Consider the following 20,788-nt stretch of genomic DNA (forward strand, 5'->3'; position numbering starts at 1 on the left):
GCACTTTACAACACACTTAAAACGTTTTATTTGCAAAGCCCCAAACCCCGAAAGAGCTAATCAGCACGATTTATCCGGAACTCAGGTTGTCTTTTTAATAAAGCGTAATAAAATACACCGATCCCTCATGACGGCCTCTCTTTTGGCAAAAGAGGGCACGTTTTTATACAGGTATTAAACCAGAAATAATTATTCGGAGATCAGACATCTTTGTGAACAAAAAATATATCTACACATACGCATGTAAACTTACCCCTGAGTCACTCAGGGACAGTAAAGGCACTGAGCAAAGTTAAGACAGGCGGAGGAAGGGAACTCTCCTGAGGGAAAAGGCAATGGTCTGAAGCAGGGCTTTTTTCAGGCAGAACTCAGGTGGCACCTCTCAGGTGGGCGCCATTGCCATTCTAAGAGAACAAGGGAGGTGTTCAGGGCAAGTTCCGGCACCTCTTTTTCTAGAAAAGTATCACTGGTCTTAAGGCACGTGAGGCTACGCCTTGCTGAAGCTAAGCAGGTCTGGGTCTGGTTGGTGCCTGGAAGGGAGACCATGTGGGAGCCACATATTTAGCCGCCTCGGCTTCCATGCTGGGGTATTAATGTAATGCAGGAAAATATGTGTTTGTTGTTGGCCCTACATTTTCACTGCGTTAGTACAGGAGGCAAAGAACCCCGAAGGGGTGAATACTCTTAGAAAATATGCCCTGGCTGGCTTGGCCTTCCTCCTACATAGCTTACCAGAAGGAGCTCACCTTCCCTCTTTCATTGCCACCTGGGCTTTCTAACCCTACAACCCGTAAGTTTGCGAGGAAGAAGCAAGGCAACCCTTTGATGCTATTCCTCAAACCTCACTTCATGCTCACCACATCCCCATGATTCCAAAATGACAATGTTACTAATGAGGCCTGTTCCCTTTTCCCAAGGATAAATCAATCTTTTCTCTCCCTACCCAAGTGTTTCTGGCAGAAGGAGCCTAATCACCTCGTTTCAGCTGTTAAATTAACCCCAATGAGCAGTGGATTTGTTGCCAAAAATGCCTTGTGTCTTTTTTATATGTAGAAAAAGGCACCTAATAAATTCAAAAGGCTAAACCAAACTGCAATCAGTGTAGCGCCTTCACGTTTCAATATTTATCCCTATGGGGAGGGTGAGAAACTATGGCTGCACTTTGAGGTGGGGTTTATTGCATTGATTTTACTAGGGCATCTGTTTACTAGGGATTTCTAATGTTCCTTTTATACACCAATACCAGCTGCTGCAGCTCTTTGATCGATAGATAATGCTGCCATGCCAACCTAAATTTCAACAACAGGAAAGACCTGTATACTAAGGATGCCGTCCCAAATTCCTTCACCTGAAATTGCAACACAACACACTCCCACAAGTTTCCTGGTTAATGGGGCTGCAAGCCAGAATTTTCCTGGAAACAATTAACATGGAAATGAGCACTAAACTGTTACTAGGCCACAACATATTTCCACAAGTGTCTTTTGCCTCTTATGAGATTATCCTTTGGAAACGCGGAAATTACCCGGTAAATGGGAAAATGGACTAAAGGTGCTCTCTGAATGCAGCCAACGCCTAGCTTTTTTGGTGGGAAGATCCCTAACGATCCTCTAGTCCAACTGCGAGGAACCTGTGGCTCTTCAGGAATAGTCAGGGGTGCTGGGAGTTGGGAGTCCCAACAATGTCTGGAGGGCTACAGGTTCCCTGTCACTTCATCTGGTCTCTTCAATGCTTCAAATGCTTGCTTGCGGAAGGCAGCTGGAGCAATCTCTTCTGTAGGTGGCGTAGTGGTTAAGAACAGTGGACTCGTAATCTGGTGAACTGGGTTCGATTCCCCGCTCCTCCACATGCAGCTGCTGGGTGACCTTGGGCCAGTCATACTTCTCTGAAGTCTCTCAGCCTCAGTCACCTCACAGAGTGTTTGTTGTGGGGGAGGAAGGGAAAGGAGATTGTTAGCCGCTTTGAGACTCCTTAGGGTAGTGATAAAGCAGGATATCAAATCCAAACTCTTCTTCCAGCGCTTCTGCTTGGGGTGAGCAGGAGAAAACACGGACCACAGCTGAATACAATCCAGCAGGGGTGGCTAACCACTTCAGGGGCCTCATGTCAAGGTGGGTGCGACCAGTTTTTTATATTTGATTATTATTTTTAATGGACCCATTGGGAAGTCTTAATGGGACCACCAAGCCCTTTTTGGCACCACAGAGTCACAGCAGCAGGGGACCCATATGAGGGATCAGTATATATATTAAAATAAAGTACTCATTATTATCATTTTTTGGGAGGAATACTAAGAAAAATTGGGGCAGGGGACCTCGGAGGGGCCTTGAAACATTTTGTAATCAGACTATCACTTTGGAATACCTATGAGAGCAGTTAGTAAAAAAGAATATAATAATTATTTTAAAGGTTATTTGTTTTGTTTCATTTTTAAATGGGGAGCTTTGGAAAGCCCCCCTCCATTCTTATGGCATCTCAGATTTTTAAATGAAATTATTATTTTTAAAATGATAAATGTTGGAGTTGCAGAGGCTACACAAAAAAACCCTGAGGGGCCTACAAGCCACAGGTTTGACACCCCTTGCCTGTGTGGAGGGAAGAGGGCTGCGATGTGGGTGGTCTTTTGGCAGGGAGCTGCGTTGCAAAGCCTTCCGTCTCCGTATTAAGGCAGCAGAGTCCATCTCCACCACACTGTTAACCTTTTTAGAGCTCAATTTGAGCCAGCTCTGGAACACGTGAAAAACAAGGAGAAGTGCCCCTGAGAACCATGTGCTGAGTCCCTGACAATGATCCCTCAACCACAACTAGCCTCTGCACCCATCTGGAGACAGGGCTAAAGGCTTCCAGACAGGCTTTATAAACTCTGTCACCTTTCTTTCTGACCAGAAGTCATTCCCATTCCCACCACCACCAGCTCCTGTGCCACTCGAACACTGGGAAAATGTGCATTTAAGAAGAAGCTGTTCAGTAGTCAGATCTGGCTCAGAACAGCCAACACGGGACGAGTGCGGTGGTTGGGACTGACGGCAAGCAGAGACGGGGGCCTGCCAATAGCGAGTCTCTTCTCACACAGCCCTCGAGCAGTTGTGCTGCACTGCGGAAGGGTAATACTTGAGAAATATCTTCCTGGCTATGTCCAGCGTGTTGCCCATGGCCTTGGCCGGGTACCGCTTTCCGTTGTAGATAAAGCCCCTCTCCACTTGGAAGACAGCTTGGTTGAAGTGGCTCTGGTGGAAAGGGGTCCCGGTGTTGAGGCACTCCACCAGGGTGGACACAAAGAGGCTCCAGCGCACCCCATAATAGTCCAGCACCAGCCCGCCAAACTGCTTGTTGGCGTAGTCCAAGATGTTGCCGTTGGGCCCCCAGAGCGTCAGCTGGTTGCGTGCGTTCAGGTCGTAGAGGACTGCCTCCTGGTCACTGGTGGCCGACAAGCGGGCGGCTTCCAGCCACTGCCCAAGCAGAAACCGCCTGTCGCTCGACAGGAGGCTGTCCAGCTCTGGGAGGAGGTCATAGACCAGAATGCCGCCCGCCGTCAGCAGGCGGGAGAGCATGCGGCTCTGGAAAGCGTGCTTGATTTCCAAGTAATACCGGCTCACCAGCTGCTGCATGGCCTGGCGGGTCACGTCCACCAGGTCGTAGCAGAAGGTGCTGCTGGTGCCGAGCACGTCGACGGAGCTTTGCAGCAGCCGCCAGGCCTCGTAGACGTCGCTCTCGTTGTACCAGAGCTCCGTGGTCATGCGGAAGGAAGGGCGGTGCACCAGCGGGCTGCGGTTGTGGTTGGTGTACGGCCCAGAGCAATTGTAGGCACTCTGGAGAAGCAGCTGCCAAGCTGCAGCCGCCTGGGCGTTGCTGGCTCCGTAGCGCTGCGTGGCGTAATCAGACACCCACTGCCGGAGGTCATGGGGCTCCTTGCGCCAGCCCAGGTCGGTCATGAGCTCGTACATCACGTCGTTCTGCTCGATGCCTTCGGGGGTCAAGCCGATGCCCACCATGGTGGAGTTGGGGAAGCCCCGGGCGGCAAAGGGGCCCTGGTTGATGCTCTCCGCCGTGCCAAAGAGGCCATGGTTGCCGCCGAAGTTGTGCAGCATGCACCAGATAAATGGCTGCCCGTAGAAGGACTCAGTCCAGGGGTAGACGGGCTTGGATTCGGCAAAGAGGTCCAGCACCACCATCCTGCCAAGGGGCACGCCCTGGAGGAGGGCGCGGACTCGGGCCGGCTGCCAGAAGTCGGGCTGGTGTTGGAAAAGCCAGCCTTGCATCAGCCATATGGCACGGGGGTCAGCTGTGGAGAAAGACATTGCCAATTAGCGCACAACAGAGGTGCTGACAGTTGCTTCTGCTTGTGGAACCTCTAATGTACAGTGGTACCTTGGGTTACATACACTTCAGGTTACATACACTTCAGGTTACAGACTCCGCTAACCCAGAAATAGTGCTTCAGGTTAAGAACTTTGGTTCAGGATGAGAACAGAAATTGCGCCGCAGCAGCACCGGGAGGCCCCATTGGCTAAAGTGATGCTTCAGGTTAAGAACAGTTTCAGGTTAAGTACGGACCTCCAGAACGAATTAAGTACTTAACCCGAGGTACCACTGTAATTCCACCCTGGACTCCTATCATTCATTCATTGAGGACATCGACTTCAATTAAAATTATATAGGTCACCATCCTGGCTTCCTGCAGCAAAATGCCTGCAAAATATGGCTAGCTCTTTGGTGCCAAATTCTCTGCAGGAGATCAAATACTCGCAGAACAACAATGTCTAGGAGACAGTAATCCTGCAGTGGAAAGCTATGCCTTATCTAACACATCCCATAAACATAGTCTGGGAGGCTACAGTGCTGCCGTCGAAGGGCTTGGCTGAGAAGACCAGGGCTCAAGCCATAAAATTTGGTGGCCAATGGTAAGTCACCTTCTTTCAGCCTAGTCTACCTCAGAGGGTTGTTAGAAGGATATACAGCACAGTAACAGGAAAATGCTAGGCATGCCGCTCTGAGCAACTTGAAAGAAGGATGATATACGAATGTGGGTATAAAGAAAACAAATAAATTCAGCCAACATCTTGTTCCTAAGCATAAAAAATGGGAGATAAGCTAGCCATGGTATGATCAGGATGGTATCAACAGTGGATGGCACAAACGTGGAGTTTGGAACAATGCAGTTCCCAAGTTTTTAAAAATAATAACAGATTTCTGAATTTGAAGCCATAGACTTGAGGCTTAGAAAATGTGTAGCGAGTGCATAGCAAAGTCTCCAAAGGGGGGGGGGGGGAGGCTTAGCCATAATGTGAAATTCTATGCAAGAGAGAAGGGCTCCTTCAACCTACGATGCCCCCTCCGAGTTATGCAGCTACCCAGATGTGGGCTAAAGCGAGTCACAGTTAGAGCGTTGGACATGGGAGACCAGGGTTCAAATCTCCACTCAGCCATGAAGCTCTCTGGGTGACTTTAGGCAAGTCACCTTTAGCCTGACCTATCTCACAGGGTTGGCGTGAGGATGAAAAGGGGAGGAGGAGAACCCCATACACCACCCACCCTGAGTTCCGTGAAGGATAAGCAGAGTATATAAATGTCATAAAAGATGAGGTGACTGGAAGAGAAACTTGTGCATGTACGGAGGGGAACCAAGAGACCCCGTCACATCCTACCTCCCGTCATGGAGCGGAAGACAGCTGCGCTGACCTGGGACAGGTAGGCGGGATCCGATGAGAGCGGGCGCATCTCGTTGAAGGTGTCGGCGCTGTACACGTGATCCGTACCAAACTGCCTGGTCAGTTCTTTCAGGAAGAGGGTCCCGATGACCTGGAACATGGGGTCTTCGGGCGACAGGAGGTAGGAGCAGGAGTAGGTGCAGTCAAAGTGACTCCAGCTCCCCATTCGTGTGGCGTTGGCCCGGGGGAAAACCCTGAAAGCACGGGAAAGAAATCCAGGAAGGAATTGTGGCACCAACGACCTGAATCTGTGTAAAGCAGCTTCCTGTGTCCCATTCTTCTGCCCTATACCCCGCTCCCCACAACTGCAAACCCTCCTCCATCTCTTTCGTAATGATTTTGCAATCAGCCATACCCTCCATGTGTTCTGATCACGGATGAACTGGCTGCAGAAGCGAGGAGCAATACAGTGATACCTCGGGTTCAGGTTACAGACACTTCAGGTTACAGACTCCGCTAACCCAGAAATAGTACCTCAGGTTAAGAACTTTACCTCAGGATGAGAACAGAAATCGCGCAGCGGCAGTGGGAGGCCCCATTAGCTAAAGTGGTACCTCAGGTTAAGAACAGTTTCAGGTTAAGAACGGACCTCCAGAACGAATTAAGTTCTTAACCCAAGGTACCACTGTACACACTTGCACAGGCTCAGAGGCCTCTGAAATGTCTCTGGGCCACAGCCTCTTCCACTTCCCATGTAAGAGGCAGTGGCGGTGCAAGCCGATTGGGCGCCTGGGGTGGCACGCATGCCCTGTGCCCAGGGGCGTGGCCAGCCACCTGTGGGGCGTGGCCAGCCAGGGCAGGACACTCCGCGGGGCCTCTGAGGAGTCTGCCTGCCTCCTTCCACTCAGCCGCCCTACAGCTAGGGGGGAGGCAGTGGGCGGACCGTTTGAGGTAGCATGGAGCCTGTGGGCGCCCAAGTCACCGCGTCACTCCCAGGAGAGACGCGTGGCTCAGGTGCGCTGCAGGCCCCCAGTGAGTGCCGCCTGGCATTCTGTCACCCCCCTCAGTGGTAACACCCGGGCTGGACCGCCCCCACCACACACACCCTTCCCCCACCACTGGAGAGAGGCCACGCTTTGGATTCTGAGTGTCAGATGGGCAAGGCCCAGGAGAAACATCCTGGTGGGTCAAACTAGGACGGCTGAAGGCCTGTGTGTCCCTGCAGCTAGATGATGGTTTGATTTGGTATACCGTGGTACCTCAGATTACAGATGCTTCAGGTTACAGACTCCACTAACCCAGAAATAGTACCTTGGGTTAAGAACTTTGCTTCAGGATGAGAACAGAAATCGCATGGCGGCGAGGTGCAGTGGTACCTCGGGTTAAGAACTTAATTCATTTTGGAGATTTTTCTTAACCTGAAACTGTTCTTACCCTGAGATATCACTTTAGCTAATGGGGCCTCCCGCTGCCGCCACGTGATTTCTGTTCTTATCCTGAAGCAAAGTTCTTAACCCAAGGTACTACTTCTGGGTTAGTGGAGTCTGTAACGTGAAGCGTCTGTAACGTGAAGCGTCTGTAACGTGAAGCGTCTGTAACCCGAGGTACCACTGTAATGTGGTTTCCTATGTCCCTTTGCTGCCTGCATTCTATTTCTGCTTTTGAAGCATGACCGACGACCTTTACCTTAAGATGCCGCGAGGAACGTATCCTGAGAAGGCAGGCAGCACTGTCAACATCCCCAGGCTCCGCATTCGCTCCAGGATCCTGTACTGGGAAGGCAAAGAGGGCAGGATGGAGCAGTGTAACAAGGCCTGGGGAAGGATCCATACTGTGCCCTGATATTCCCACCCATTAGCCCCAGAAGAATGCCCACATTTTAGGTAGGTCTCTGTCGATTCTGTTGGCTCAGCTACAAGTGGTGCCAAAGATTAAATATTTGCTGGTTTTTTTTCATTTCTTTCCCTTCTCTCTCGCTTTCTCTTTTTTAGGTCTCTCCTTTTCTCATCTTATCTTCTTTCGGACTTTGGTGTTTTCTAGGTAGCTGTTTCATCTTAGTATATTATAAAAAGATACTTTGCAATGGGTATGAATTTTGTATATCTATGAACAAGTATCAACAAATAAGGGGTGTTTTTTTAAAAAAATTATCAGGTGTTTCAAAATTCAAAAATATTGGAATTGTATTAATGAAAAGGCAACTGGCCTTTGGGCTAAAAGGTGTTATACAAATATACAATAATGACAACGGCTTTAAAAATAAAATAAAAAATTGATGATTTGGTTACCTGAGCTTTCTTTTTACCCAAGTGAAGCTATGGGTGCCACAAACTAGCTCGGGCACTAGAGAAGGGTGTGTGTGTGTGTGTGTTTAAACCAGGAATTGGGAACCTGTGGCCCTCCAAATGCTATTGGACTACAATTCCCATCATCTTTGACCAACTGCCATGTTAGCTGGGGCTGATGGGGATTACAGTCCAACAACATATGGAGGGCCATAGTCCCTCATTCCTGGTTTAAACCTTTCCCCTTGTAGTTTTCTGAAACTCAGACTCGACCACCACCCCAACCCCAATTCCTCTTCTGAAACGGTTGATAGCCCCACAGGCAAAATAATATATAGATTTTAGACCCCACATACCCTGTTTTATAAGTGAATGGGGCAGATAGGTGATTAAACAAACATGGCTGCCCTTGGGTCAAGTTTGGCTCTTTATTAGCACATAACATCATACTTCTGCCACCTTGGACTGAGACAGAAGTGGATCTTTCTACAAATACTGATGGAAGAACACTGAAGGGGGAAAAAACAAGCTCCAAAGGTAAGAACTAGAAAAGGAAACGGAATGTAAGAATGTAAGAAAAACCCTACTGGAAAATAAGAAAAGGTCCATAGAGTCATAAAATCAAAGAATTGTTACAATAATTTTAAGGTCTAAAATATAGAATAAAAATTCATAAATGCATACATATCTAAATATATGAACCATGTGTCTGAAATAGTATGGGAGAGCAATCCTGAAGCCATTTTGACTCTCCCATTGACCTCAACTATTCCTCTGCAGTAAGGGAGGCAAATGGGGAAAGCCTTTCCCATTGTCTTTTTGCTTGCAAATCCTGTCTTAAGGGCGTATTTGTATATGGATAGGGTGAGCCTGTGACCTGGATTCAGAAACTAAAGTATTACCATCACAAAAGAATGGCCAGACAGCCCAGGTAATGCAATCAGTGACCGTTATCAGATATCCTTCTGTGATGTATGTATGATTGTTTTTTTTTTGGGGGGGGTGGTCTTAGGCTACAGGATGGGCAATTTCAAAAGTCTATATAAGGGCTTGCACACCATTGTTCAGGGTTCTCTTCCCTCCTGCATGTGGTGGGTGGGGACCCTGTTGCAACAGTTCCTTTAATAAAGATCCAGCTTACTAGCCACTTTGCTTCTCAATATACTCTGGTTGGCCTCTGTTATTTTCTCCTACCAATAGGGAATCCACTTAAGGACTCTATACAGCAGGCTTACTCAAACACGGCTCTCCAGATGTTTCTGGCCTACAACTCCCATGATCCCTAGCTAGCAGGACTAGTGGTCAGGGATGATAGGAACTGTAGTCGAAAAACAGCTGGAGACCCACGCTTGGGAAACACAATGGACTAGACAAATCCTTGGAGGACAAGGCTGCCAATGGCTAGTAGCCACAACGGCTATGTTCTGTGCCACTGTCGGGAGCAGCATTTCTCTGAATACCAATTGTTGGGAATTGCAGGTGGGCAGGGCATCTGGAGGGCTGAGGTTGAGGAAACCTGCTATAGTGGCTCTGAAATACACCATAAGGGAAAAGGAGCAGGTTTTTTTTTCTTATAACAGAATCATAAAGCTGGAAGGGACCCTGAGGATCATGTAGACCAGGGGTCAGCAACCTTTTTCAGCCGTGGGCCGGTCCACTGTCCCTCAGACCTTGTGGGGAGCCAGACTATATTTTTTGGGGGGAAATGAACAAATTCCTATGCCCCACAAATAACCCAGAGATACATTTTAAATTAAAGGACACATTCTACTCATGTAAAAACACCACCAGGCAGGCCCCACAAATACCCCAGAGATGCATTTTAAATAAAAGACCTGAGAGATCTTCATTGGCTCCCAGTACGTTTCCAAGCACAATTCAAAGTGTTGGTGCTCATCTTTAAAGCCCTAAACGGCCTCGGTCCTGTGTAGCTGAAGGAGTGTCTCCACCCCTATCGTTCAGCCTGGACACTGAGATCCAGCGCTGAGGGTCTTCTGGCGGTTCCCTCATTGCAAGAAGTGAGATTACAGGGAATCAGACAAAGGGCCTTCTCGGTAGTGGCGCCCACCCTGTGGAACGCCCTCCCTTCAGATGTGAAGGAAATAAGCAGCTATCTTATCTTTAAAAGACATCTGAAGGCAGCCCTGTTGAGGGAAGTTTTTAATATTTAATGCTGTATTGTTTTTAACACTCGATTGGGAGCAGCCCAGAGTGGCTGGGGAAACTCAGCCAGATGGGCGGGGTATAAATAATAAATTGTTATTATTAGAGGGACACATTCTCCTCATGTAAAAACACGCTGATTCCCGGACCGTCCATAGGCCGGATTGAGAAGGCGATTGGGCCGCATCCGGGCCATGGGCCTTAGGTTGCCTACTCCTGATGTAGTCCAACTCCCTGGTAGTCCAGCAACCTGTTTTCACAGTGGCCAACCCGATGCCTACAGGAAGCCTGAAAGAGCAGGAGCTATGTGCCATAGTACTCTCCCCACCTGAGATTCCCACAAATGGTGGAGGTAGCACTCAGCCCACCATGGCTAGTAGCCTTAACCTCCACGATAAGCATAAGCCTAGCGCCGCCGCCACCACAACAATCAGGCCCAGGTACCTGCAAGTAGAGCTGCTTCAGTTGCCACGAGAGGGGCAGTGGCCCCGCCCAGGTGTGCACGTTCCCCATCCGGTTCCAAGCCAGAAATGCTGGTCCAGTGAAATACTCATCAATTTCTGACTGGTTCAGGCCCAGGGACAAATATACCTGGAAACAAGAGAAGGGGGATGTTGAACTTCAGTTGCCATCAGCTGCTTTGGCAGGCATTCTTCCGGTCTGAAAAGTGCTTCTAAAATATTATCACGGTTCAATCGTTTTTCTGTTTAAACGAGATACTCCACCCGCTGCCAGACAGCCTCCTGCCCGGTGAATGCCAGCGCCATGTTGATGCCGTGGAGTGCCATCCAGTCGATCTCCTGTTCCCAGCGGTCCCAGTTCCACCACACGTAGGAGTAGCTCTGGGTGCAGACATTTTGGTAGAAGCGGAATCTGGGAAGAAAGAACAATGGTACTCTTAAGCACCTGCAAGCTGTTTATTATCTATCCATTCGTTCGTCTTTCTTGTCTTGGGCTTGGCTGAGATCAGGGACTCCTTAGAAGTCATTTTTCTACAAGTAAGCCTCTTTATGTTTAATGGGGCTTACCCCCAGGTAAGTAGGTGCAGCAATGCATCCCAGGCTTTGGTTTAGGGGGAAAGCAGTTATTTTGCCTTTAACAGCTGTGCAGCAGGCAGAACTGAATAGGTTCAGTATTTTCTAGTATGGAACTACAATTATGGGGAGAGCATTGGCACTTTGCATTCTGTCAAACATTTTATTACACATGTGGCCACCTATTTACTTTTTGGGCCGTCCACCCTGCCTTCAAACAATGACACATATTTGCATATAATACAACAAAGATAGGTTTATATCCTCTTTTATGTCCTCTTTTATGAGTCAGAGGGCCATATAATATACTGGGGTCAGAAAATCCTGTTCTGGGGTGAGGGAGAAGGCAGGAGAATAACAAGATGCACACAAGTAGGTCCACAAAGGAGGGATCAAGAAAGGAAGCGGTACCATGGACTCAAAGTCAAGGCACGTCTCACTGGGCAGCACTTGCTAAAATAAATATCAGAAACTGGGAGGAGTATCTTAAGGCAGATTGCCAGTAGTCAGGGAAAGCAAATTGGCAGAAGCTGAATAGTGCTACTAATAAATATTATTTTTAAAAATCTAGGAAAATAAATAAATAAACAGCAAAGTTGCATAATTTATACAGGTTGCAGAACGCTTTTTTATACACCTCCCCCACCTTTTAGCAGCTTTTGTTTGTGCTTTGGTTAGTCTACAGTCGCTTTTGTAGTTTTGTCTCCCAAATGGCCATGGTTGGCAATTTCAATAGTACCAGGCCAGTGAGGAGGAGTTGTAGGTAAGGTTACGCTTAGTGTTATGGTACTCCCTCTTTTACCCACACCTGACAGGGGAGGGAAATAAATTTGCTCAGTTTGCATTTTAATGCTGACGTTCCTAATTATCACTTCCTGAGAGCCAGCATTCCTTTGAAACCTGCACTTCCCCACATTTTGTGTTTTCCAACCAAAAAGAGTGTCCCCCCAAAAAAGTAATATATTATTGAAAAATGCATATAGAACTGCATTACAACAGGGGAAAGTGCTTGCAAAAATGTGCACATGGCACACAAATATGCAAACACGTTAGAAGAAAGGTACCTCAGAAATGTGTAAGGAATTTCCAGGCAGAGTTTTAAAAGGGAAAAAAATTGCACACTGAAATGGGGGTGAGCTGCCTGGGCTCAAGTTTGGGGAAAGAAAAGAAAAAGTAAGCAAGCTGAAATGGACACATTTGTCTACCCTTGGTGGTCCAAGGCCTTGCACAGGTCAGTTGCACTTGCAAGCACGCCGCTTCTGCAACACACAAAGGTACCACCGCACAAGGACTCTGTTCCGAATTTACTTTCGTCCGGCATGGGTTGAGAAACTGGGTGGGAGGAGTGCTAGAGTGATGCTAACTACGCAGTTGTAGTCCACAGTGCGGTGTGTGTTATGTAAACAACGCAGCTATGATCGGTCCCCAAGTGCTTGAGATTAGCTGCCGTGACTCAGGGGCCAAGTCCCAGGTTGAAGCTATTCTAGAGTTGTCATCCCCCCCACCAACTGGGTTTCCCTAGGTCCCGGGGGTGGGCTCTTCTTTTTCAAGCGGCACAAACAATCCAGTCACGCAAAGACTCTCCTCACCCTGCCAACCTCTCTCTGTCCTCGCCAGGACCTTTGTCCGCCTACAAGCCAAGGGACAGCTCCTCTAACGAGGCCCTGGGTCATTCCTCCCCCTTCCGCCCACAAAAGAGTGTCAAGATTAATTGAGCTGATCTTTAAAAGAGCGGGACCGACGGACCACGACTGACGTGACATCCAACACGCAAAGGAGCACAACTGCACAGATGGAACTGCTGGACCCAGTCGAGCGGTGTAGAAAGGGAAGGGCAAAAGCAGCCCCCTCCCTAAATCCGCTTGGCAGCCCTCCGTGGCCTACTCAATACTATTTCCTTCAATGGTCGTCTGAATTTGCTTACCACTGCTATTCAAAGCAGGCAAGGTAATGGACACAGGATGCCCTACAAATGGGGGGGTTCCTCCCCTCTCTAATTTTAGATTTGCTGATTTAGAAACATCCACAGCTAAGACTAAGCTAACACGCTACAAACACAACTGATGCTGGTGCCTTCTTTACAAAACATGTCCCAGACTTGGGGTGCACGTACCCCAAGGTTGTCTCTGTATTAGGTATGATCAAGGCCAGACATAGGCAAAGTCAGCCCTCCAGATGTTTTGAGACTACAATTCCCATCATCCCTGACCAATGGTCCTGTTAGCTAGGGATGATGGGAGTTGTAGTTCCAAAACATCTGGAGGGCTGACTTTGCTTATGCCTGGTCAAGGCATTCAAAAATTTCTGAGCAGTTTATGAGAATGTAGAAGAGCTGTAGCTGCTCTGCATGTAGAATGTCCCCAGGCTCAATCCCCAGCATCTTCAGAGAGGGCTGAGAATGTTCCTTGTCTGAAACTCTGCCAGCCAGGGCAGACAACACTGACCTACATGGACCAATGGTCTGACTCAGTAAAGGGCAGTTTTCCATGTTCCCTGTAGTTATGTTTTAATAGCCACTCCATTAGAAACCAGAAAGATGATCGTTATCTTCTCTTTGGAAACTCGTGGCTTGAGCGTGACTTATGACTGTTCTTTCCTCGCTAATGTTTAGAGACATCAGTGTGCATTGCACTGGAGACAGCAACATTAAGCAAGAGAGCAAGAGAGAGAGAGAGAGAGAGAGAGAGAGAGAGAGAGAGAGAGAGAGAGATATCCCGGTGAATTTACAACCTAATAAATCCAGATGTTGCACACCCAACTCCCAACAGCCTCAGCCAGCATGGTCATTGGTCAGGGATGATGGGATCTGTAGTCTAGTAGCACGCAGAGAACTGCAGATTTTAAGGACATGATACTGAAAGGACACACAAGGGGTCCATGCAGTTGTGATGGCTACCCACCCCCCAAACACAACAAATGCACCGGCGACAACCCCTTCACACAGTTAACCAGTGTGTTCATCAGTCGGACGGAACCAGGTGGTACCATGCTATGACTCCCTGACATGTGCTTTCAACACGTGAGGGGTGTCGTGTGAACTCTTCTATCAAGACCTAGTGTAGGGTGGTGGCTGAGAAAAGTGAACAGAAAGTCATCAGGTTGTTTTTTTATTAAAAAACTCACTTCCTCCAGAAACCCAATAAGAAGCTTAGTCAAGCCACTCTTTCATAGCTCCAGCATTTTTCTAGAAGGTAGGTGTGGCCTTCCAGATGAACTACAGCAGCCCTTAGCAAGCATGGCCAAAGGATAATGAGAGTCATAGTTCAACGACATTTGAGAGACCAGAGCTCTCCATACCTGCTCTCAGGGGATGCTAATCCCGACCCACCTTACTGGTTTGTCGTAATTACTAAGATCATGTCTGTGAAGCACTTTTGTCATTAGTGCTTTATACCGTAATTGCTAAGTATTATTAAAATTTAGGCGAGTGCATGCAATGGGAAGACAAGACAGGAAGGAAAACGAGAGAACAAAGAAGAACAAGCAGACATAACTACTGTGTACGCATATTTAGGATTTCTTCCTGCCCCCCCCCCGCCCCGTTGTGGATGGAGACTAAGGAGGAAAATTATGGAAATTGAGCTAGGATAAGAAGGAAGAGAGCACTTTGCTGGGGAAGGACTTCTTTTCTTTCTTATGTCAGAGCAAAACAATTCAAACACACACAGCCTGGGTATGGCCCCAAGGAGAATTGGGCCACATGCTTTTCTTTCTAAAATGTTTAATCAGCACCTCCCAAGTATTTTCTGCAAGTGGCAAGCAAGGTTCTCTTTCATAATGGGAACAGCTGGGAATATAAAAAAGGGCTGTGTGTTCCTCCCCCCTTTAAAAAATGTAGGTTCTCTAACAGATTGATTTTATATCTACATGGCAGTATTTGCCATCTGTAAACTGCCTTGAAAAAGAGGTTTCACAGATGGGGCAAGGTGTACAAAATGAAGTTGCAGCTCAGTGGTAGCTTAGAAGAGCATTCTGCTTTGGACGTAAATGCTCCCAGGTACCAACCTCTCTGCATCCCCAGGTAGGCCTGGGAATGTCTCATCTGAAAGCCTGGAAAGCTGCAGCCAATCTATGTAGACAATGCTGAGCTAGAAGGACCGATGGTCTGGTGAAGTACAAGGCAGCTATGCCACATTTCTATTTCTTTAAAGAAAATCCCCCTAGCATATGCAGTTTGTTTGAAAAAGCAGAACCTGAAACTCCAATGCCCCTGTGAAGCAGACCTTGAAAAGCAATGACAAACCTAGACAGCATCTTAAAAAGTAGAGACACCACCTTGCCAGCAAAGGTCCGTATAGTAAAAGCTATGGTGTTCCCAGTAGTGATGTATGGAAGTGAAAGCTGGACCATAAAGAAGACTGATCACCGAAGAATTGATGCTTTTGAATTATGGTGCTGGAGGAGACTCTTGAGAGTCCCATGGACTGCAAGAAGATCAAACCTATCTATTTTTAAGGAAATCAGCCCTGAGTGCTCACTGGAAGGACAGATCCTGAAGCTGAGGCTCCAATACTTTGGCCACCTCATGAGAAGAGAAGACTCCCTGGAAAAGACCCTGATGTTGGGAAAGATGGAGGGCACAAGGAGAAGGGGACGACAGAGGGCGAGATGGTTGGATAGTGTTCTCGAAGTTACCAGCATGAGTTTGACCAAACTGCGGGAGGCAGTGGAAGACAGAAGTGCCTGGCGTGCTCTGGTCCATGGGGTCACGAAGAGTCGGACATGACTAAACGACTAAACAACAACAACAAATTTATGTAGCAAAGATATACAAGCGGAGGTAGAAGTCACTCTCTGCATGCTCAGAGGTACTTCTTTCCCCTCCCTCATTTCAATCAAAGCTGGAACTAGGATTGCCATGTTGTGGATGACAAGACACTCTGTGCCTTAAACAACTACTTAACAGTCAGAAATTCAACAAGTACATCTTTCCCGGTCACTGCATCAAGGAAAGCTGCACCTGTTGGATTTCATTTTTACCTGAAGCTGTTCAAAGGCTCAAAGTTTCAAGTCCAATAAGACCAGAGGCAAATTTAATTGGAACAGAGCTCTGTTTTTTGGACATGCTCAGAGCCTTAAAAAAAACAACAACTTCCCACGTGCAAACAGGGAACACAAAATCCTTTGCTCTCCTCCTTCGCCATCGAATCACCTGTTGGGGCTGGTGACGATGATCTCAGTGGGTACTGGCGGCAGGCTATCCGGCAGTCGGAGCTGCTTCCCAGACCAGGAGACATGGCAACCGCAGTAGTCCTTTAGGTACTGGTAGATTCCCGAGGCGGCGGCCACGCCGCTGGATCCAGCTACGTTTACAACACCCGGAGCCCTCGAGCTCAGCCGGTAGGTGTCAAACCCGCCGGGCCCGGCCAAAGACCGGTTGACCGACACCGAGAAGGTGGAGGCAGCCCTCGGGCCCAGCAGCCGCTCCAGCAGCTCCCGCACCGCCACCGCCTGCCGTGCATCGTCCGTCCCCGGCTGCAAACGGGCAATCGAGTCCCACGGGGGCCGGGATGCAGCAGCAACTGCCGCCACCGTCGCCCAAAGAAACAACAACCGGGGTAGCGCCATCGCAAGGCCCCCGCTGGGAAGCGAAAACGGAGCCAACGTCCCAAAGAGCCGTCCTCTCCCGCGCGCTTTAGCCAATCGCCGGCCGAGCAGCTGCTGGGCGTCCCTCTTGTGAGCCAATCGGGAGCCACGCCACGCCCCCAGACATCAAGCCGTAGGCAGACCTGTGTAACCGAAAGTGCCGACGTTCGAATTACACAGAGTTCTTCAGCTCTCTGTGGAAAGGGCAGCTCGGGCTCCTTTTATGTGAGAGGGCAGGACGTGAGTTCCAGTTCTGAACGCGAGGGATAAAGGAGGAGGTGCCTCTGAACATTTGCAGACTACGTTTCTCTCACCACTAGAGCAATTGCTGTCTCACACACATACAGTTCCAGGGTTAGAAAAAATGACTAGCAACTTTAGTAAAAACTGATATTGGGCCTGTGGTAGAGCTCAGTCAGTAGAGCATGAGACTCTTAATCTCAAGGCTGTGTGTTTAAGCTCCACGTTGGGCAAAAGATTCCTACATTGCAGCGGGTTGGACTAGATGATGACCCTTGTGGTTCCTTCCAGCTGTACAATTCTGTGATTGTTGACTAGAGATTTAGATAGCAAATGTACTTTGCAACTGGTCAGAGTTGCCCACCCTTTTATTATTGCTCCCCACATTGTGTTCTTCATTTTGGGCTTCCCCAATATTTGCTCCTGGCAATTTTCCATCAGAAAACATATGAGTAAATGCTCTTGGAATGCAGTCACTGGATGTTGATCACAGAGGAAGTGGAAAGAACCAGAGAGAAGTTCCCCATCCCTCTGAAAAACGGAATCAGCATGAACAGTGTGGAATTCTGCAGCACAACTCTCCCCACACACTCTGTATAGGGATGTGGGCGTGAACTCAGACTTTGCACCAATCAGATCTGGTATGGCTTTTTGATTTCCCTTCCTTCATGCCTACCCTATTGTAGAAATTTAGATTTCAGGATGTTTAGGGGAAGGGACCTATCTTAGGAAGATAGGAAACTGCCCAATACTGAATCAGACTATTGATCTATCTAGCTCAATATTGCCTATGCCAGCTTCCACCAACTGCCCGACAGGTACTGTTGGAGCCGCAGTCTTAACATCTGCACAGCACCCGATTGGTGAAGCCTTCAAGGATTGCTGGCAGGAGTCTCACTCTGCCAGGGATTGAACCAGGGTCTGTCTGCATGCAAAGCATACCACTGAGGTACAGACCTTCCCCATCTGTCTAATGATAGGGCTGGCCAAGATACTGGATTTGAAAAGGAATTTAGGCCTGGGAACTTGCTAACATCACTGTATGCAAAATGCTGTGATCACAAAGAGGAAACAGAAATCAGGGAGGCACCCCAAGAAGTGTTGTAGTAATAAGTGTTTTCAGTCACCATCACATATAGACTATTTAAATGCATGTTCAGGTCACAGCAAAGGTCAAATTTCTATATATTCTAAATAAAAAAATTCCTTCCAGTAGCACCTTAAAGACCAACTAAGTTAGTTCTTGGTATGAGCTTTCGTGTGCATGCACACTTCTTCAGATACGAAGAAGCATGCACACGAAAGCTCATACCAAGAACTAACTTAGTTGGTCTTTAAGGTGCTACTGGAAGGAATTTTTTTTATTTTGACTATGGCAGACCAACACGGCTACCTATCTACTACTATATATTCTAAGTGACAGAATACAAAATAAGCAAATGTGTGCTATCTACACAGGTGTCAGAATCAAGCTTTACTTTGGATATAATAAATACTTTCTGTTTTCACTTATGCGATGTAAGTATGTATGCATAGATAGTTTTAAACCCCCCCCCCAGGTACTATATACTGCTAGACTTGGCTTTACTTGAAGTCTAGTACTGTCCTCTGCGTGTTTACTGCCATTTAATCCAAGTTCTGTGACACTGGCTATTTCAGGATATGAACCAATCCCAAATGCATGGTGTGGAAGATGGATTTATTTTCCCTAAATGCTCACAAGCCATGTCCTCTGTAGGTTTCCTCATCTTGAGTAGCTGTGTGAAAACACTAACATTATTGTATTAAGTATAGAATAGAGAACGTGTGCCCACCCCCAGCATTATGTAAATATGAAACATATCAGTGCCAGAATTGTTTGTTTCTTTGAGCAATATTTTTAAAAGCTATTTGTTCTCCTTTAGTAAACTACATGTGCAAATTGCCCCTAGCTATGACAGTCAAGTTTCCATAAGCTATTTTATAGTCAGCACCAGGCAGACTCTTTTTAGCACTGTAATTTATGTTGTGAACCGCCCTGAGATCTAGGGATACAAATTATGAACAGATGACCTAGAAAAGAAAGAACAAACCCTGGCTTATTAAATAATGTGGGTATTTAACCAAGCCTGCTGTACAAAAAGCCAGAGCTACTGAAACATATGCAATCACTTCGCTATTAGTTGTAAAGTTCCCAACAAAACCTACAATAGTTGGTCAAGAAAGAAAGCAACACACCTTTTGTATTTCAGACATATTGTTATTATTTTTCCTTTTATGTATTTAAAAAATGGAATGGCAACATTATTGAAAGGCCCAGAGTGGTAGAGTCAGGCCCTGCAATTGTACAGGTTAAGCACACAAATGTGGTGGACATAAGGCAACAGTCACTTAAGAGAAGGCAAGTGGATCGTCACTCAAATGCTTCCCCCCCTCTCCATGCCGCTTTTATAAGGTTCCTCAGAGGCTTAAAGGACAAAAAACTCCTCTGTAATTGAGAGGAGGAAGGGTGATGAGCATGCACAAGGTTGGAGGAAAAGACTGGGATGAAGTGGAAGATCTTTGACTTACTTCACAAAGCAACCTTTTTTTCTTATTCAAATTTGCAGCTGAGGGGGTTACGTTTTACACTGAATACCCCAGGGAAAGTGTTAACCAGATGCACACAGCCCCAACAAAATGATGACACTGGCAGCAAGCACTTAAAACAGAGTATATTCCACCTGGGCAAATCACCCTGAAGCAGTCTGGATAACTGAACACAATCTAGTTGTCCATCCACCCCAACTTTCCAACCCTCCTTTCCCATTACCCCATACCTACTGAAATGTGGGGAACCTTCAGATGTTGCTGAACTACAACTCCCATCAGCCCTAGCAAGTATAGTCAATGGCGGGGGGTGATGGGAGGGGGTTAAATGTTCCCCACACCTGTGCTGGAAGGGAAAAAGTGAGTGTGGGTGGGCAGCTTACACTTCCTGTATTAAATATACAGGCCACCAATAAAATGCCACTATTATCTAGGGCAGCCTCTCTCAACTTTGGGTCCCCAGATGCTCTCATTATCCCTGACCACTGGTCATGCTGACTAGGAATGATGGGAGTTGCAGTCCGTCAATATCTAGGGACCCAAGGTTGAAAAAAGCTGATCTAGGGTGTTACACATTTGTTTTTCTCACCACCAGACCCCAGAAATTATTGCAACAAAGGCCTGCAATTCTTCATATGGGGTGGGTGAGTGGGGCTTCCAGATGTTGTTTAACTACAACTCCCATCACCCCCTGATCTTTGGGCTTCACTGACTAGGGCTGATGGGAACTGGAGTCCAATAAAGTCTCGAGGGCCCTGGTTCCCCATGCCTGGCTTAGGGCATTTGATGTCCTCACAATTGTACTCTCATGGCCAAGAGAAAAACAACTGAGCTATAATTTTGTTGCACAACATGGTGACACAGATATTAAGCATCACAAAATTTATAGGGCGCCTGAGGAGAGCGGCTGTGCCAACTTGGCAACTTACCGCAAGTCATCAGAACACCATGATCATTTTAAAGTATCTGGTTAACAGCAAAACTGGCTGCCTCTATTTCCGAAGAAGAAAACAAAGACCCTCTCTGTACCTCCTTTAAACCAAGGCATGAGAAACAGCAAATATGGCAGACACTCACAGATATATGCGTAGGAAAGTGCATGTTGAAGACAGGCAGGCGGGTGGGTGGAGCTCCAATGAGAGGGACGGAATCATTGACACCACTGATACTGAGTTGTGTTCCTGATTATTTTCCCCCACCAAAGCTTGGCTACTCTTGACAGAGTGGGTGGGACAATGTCTGTGTGCAAAAGTTTTAAGTGCAG

At 47.4% G+C, this 20,788-nt stretch overlaps 1 protein-coding gene across 1 annotated transcript; it reads right to left on the bottom strand.

The window, feature by feature from the left end:
* Positions 1–81: 81 nt before the first annotated feature.
* Positions 82–18,124, bottom strand: NAGLU (N-acetyl-alpha-glucosaminidase). Its single transcript, XM_081166327.1, has 6 exons — positions 16,283–18,124; positions 10,822–10,969; positions 10,541–10,687; positions 7,335–7,420; positions 5,646–5,902; positions 82–4,282 (listed from the first exon to the last, which is right to left on the bottom strand). Exons 1-6 carry the CDS (start codon positions 16,696–16,698, stop codon positions 3,066–3,068), a joined length of 2,271 nt encoding a protein of 756 aa, XP_081022453.1. The 5' UTR covers positions 16,699–18,124; the 3' UTR covers positions 82–3,065.
* Between the last annotated feature and the right edge of the window lie 2,664 nt (positions 18,125–20,788).

Source organism: Podarcis bocagei (genome assembly GCF_964188305.1).
Source record: "Podarcis bocagei genome assembly, chromosome: 13".
Classification (NCBI taxonomy): domain Eukaryota; kingdom Metazoa; phylum Chordata; class Lepidosauria; order Squamata; family Lacertidae; genus Podarcis; species Podarcis bocagei.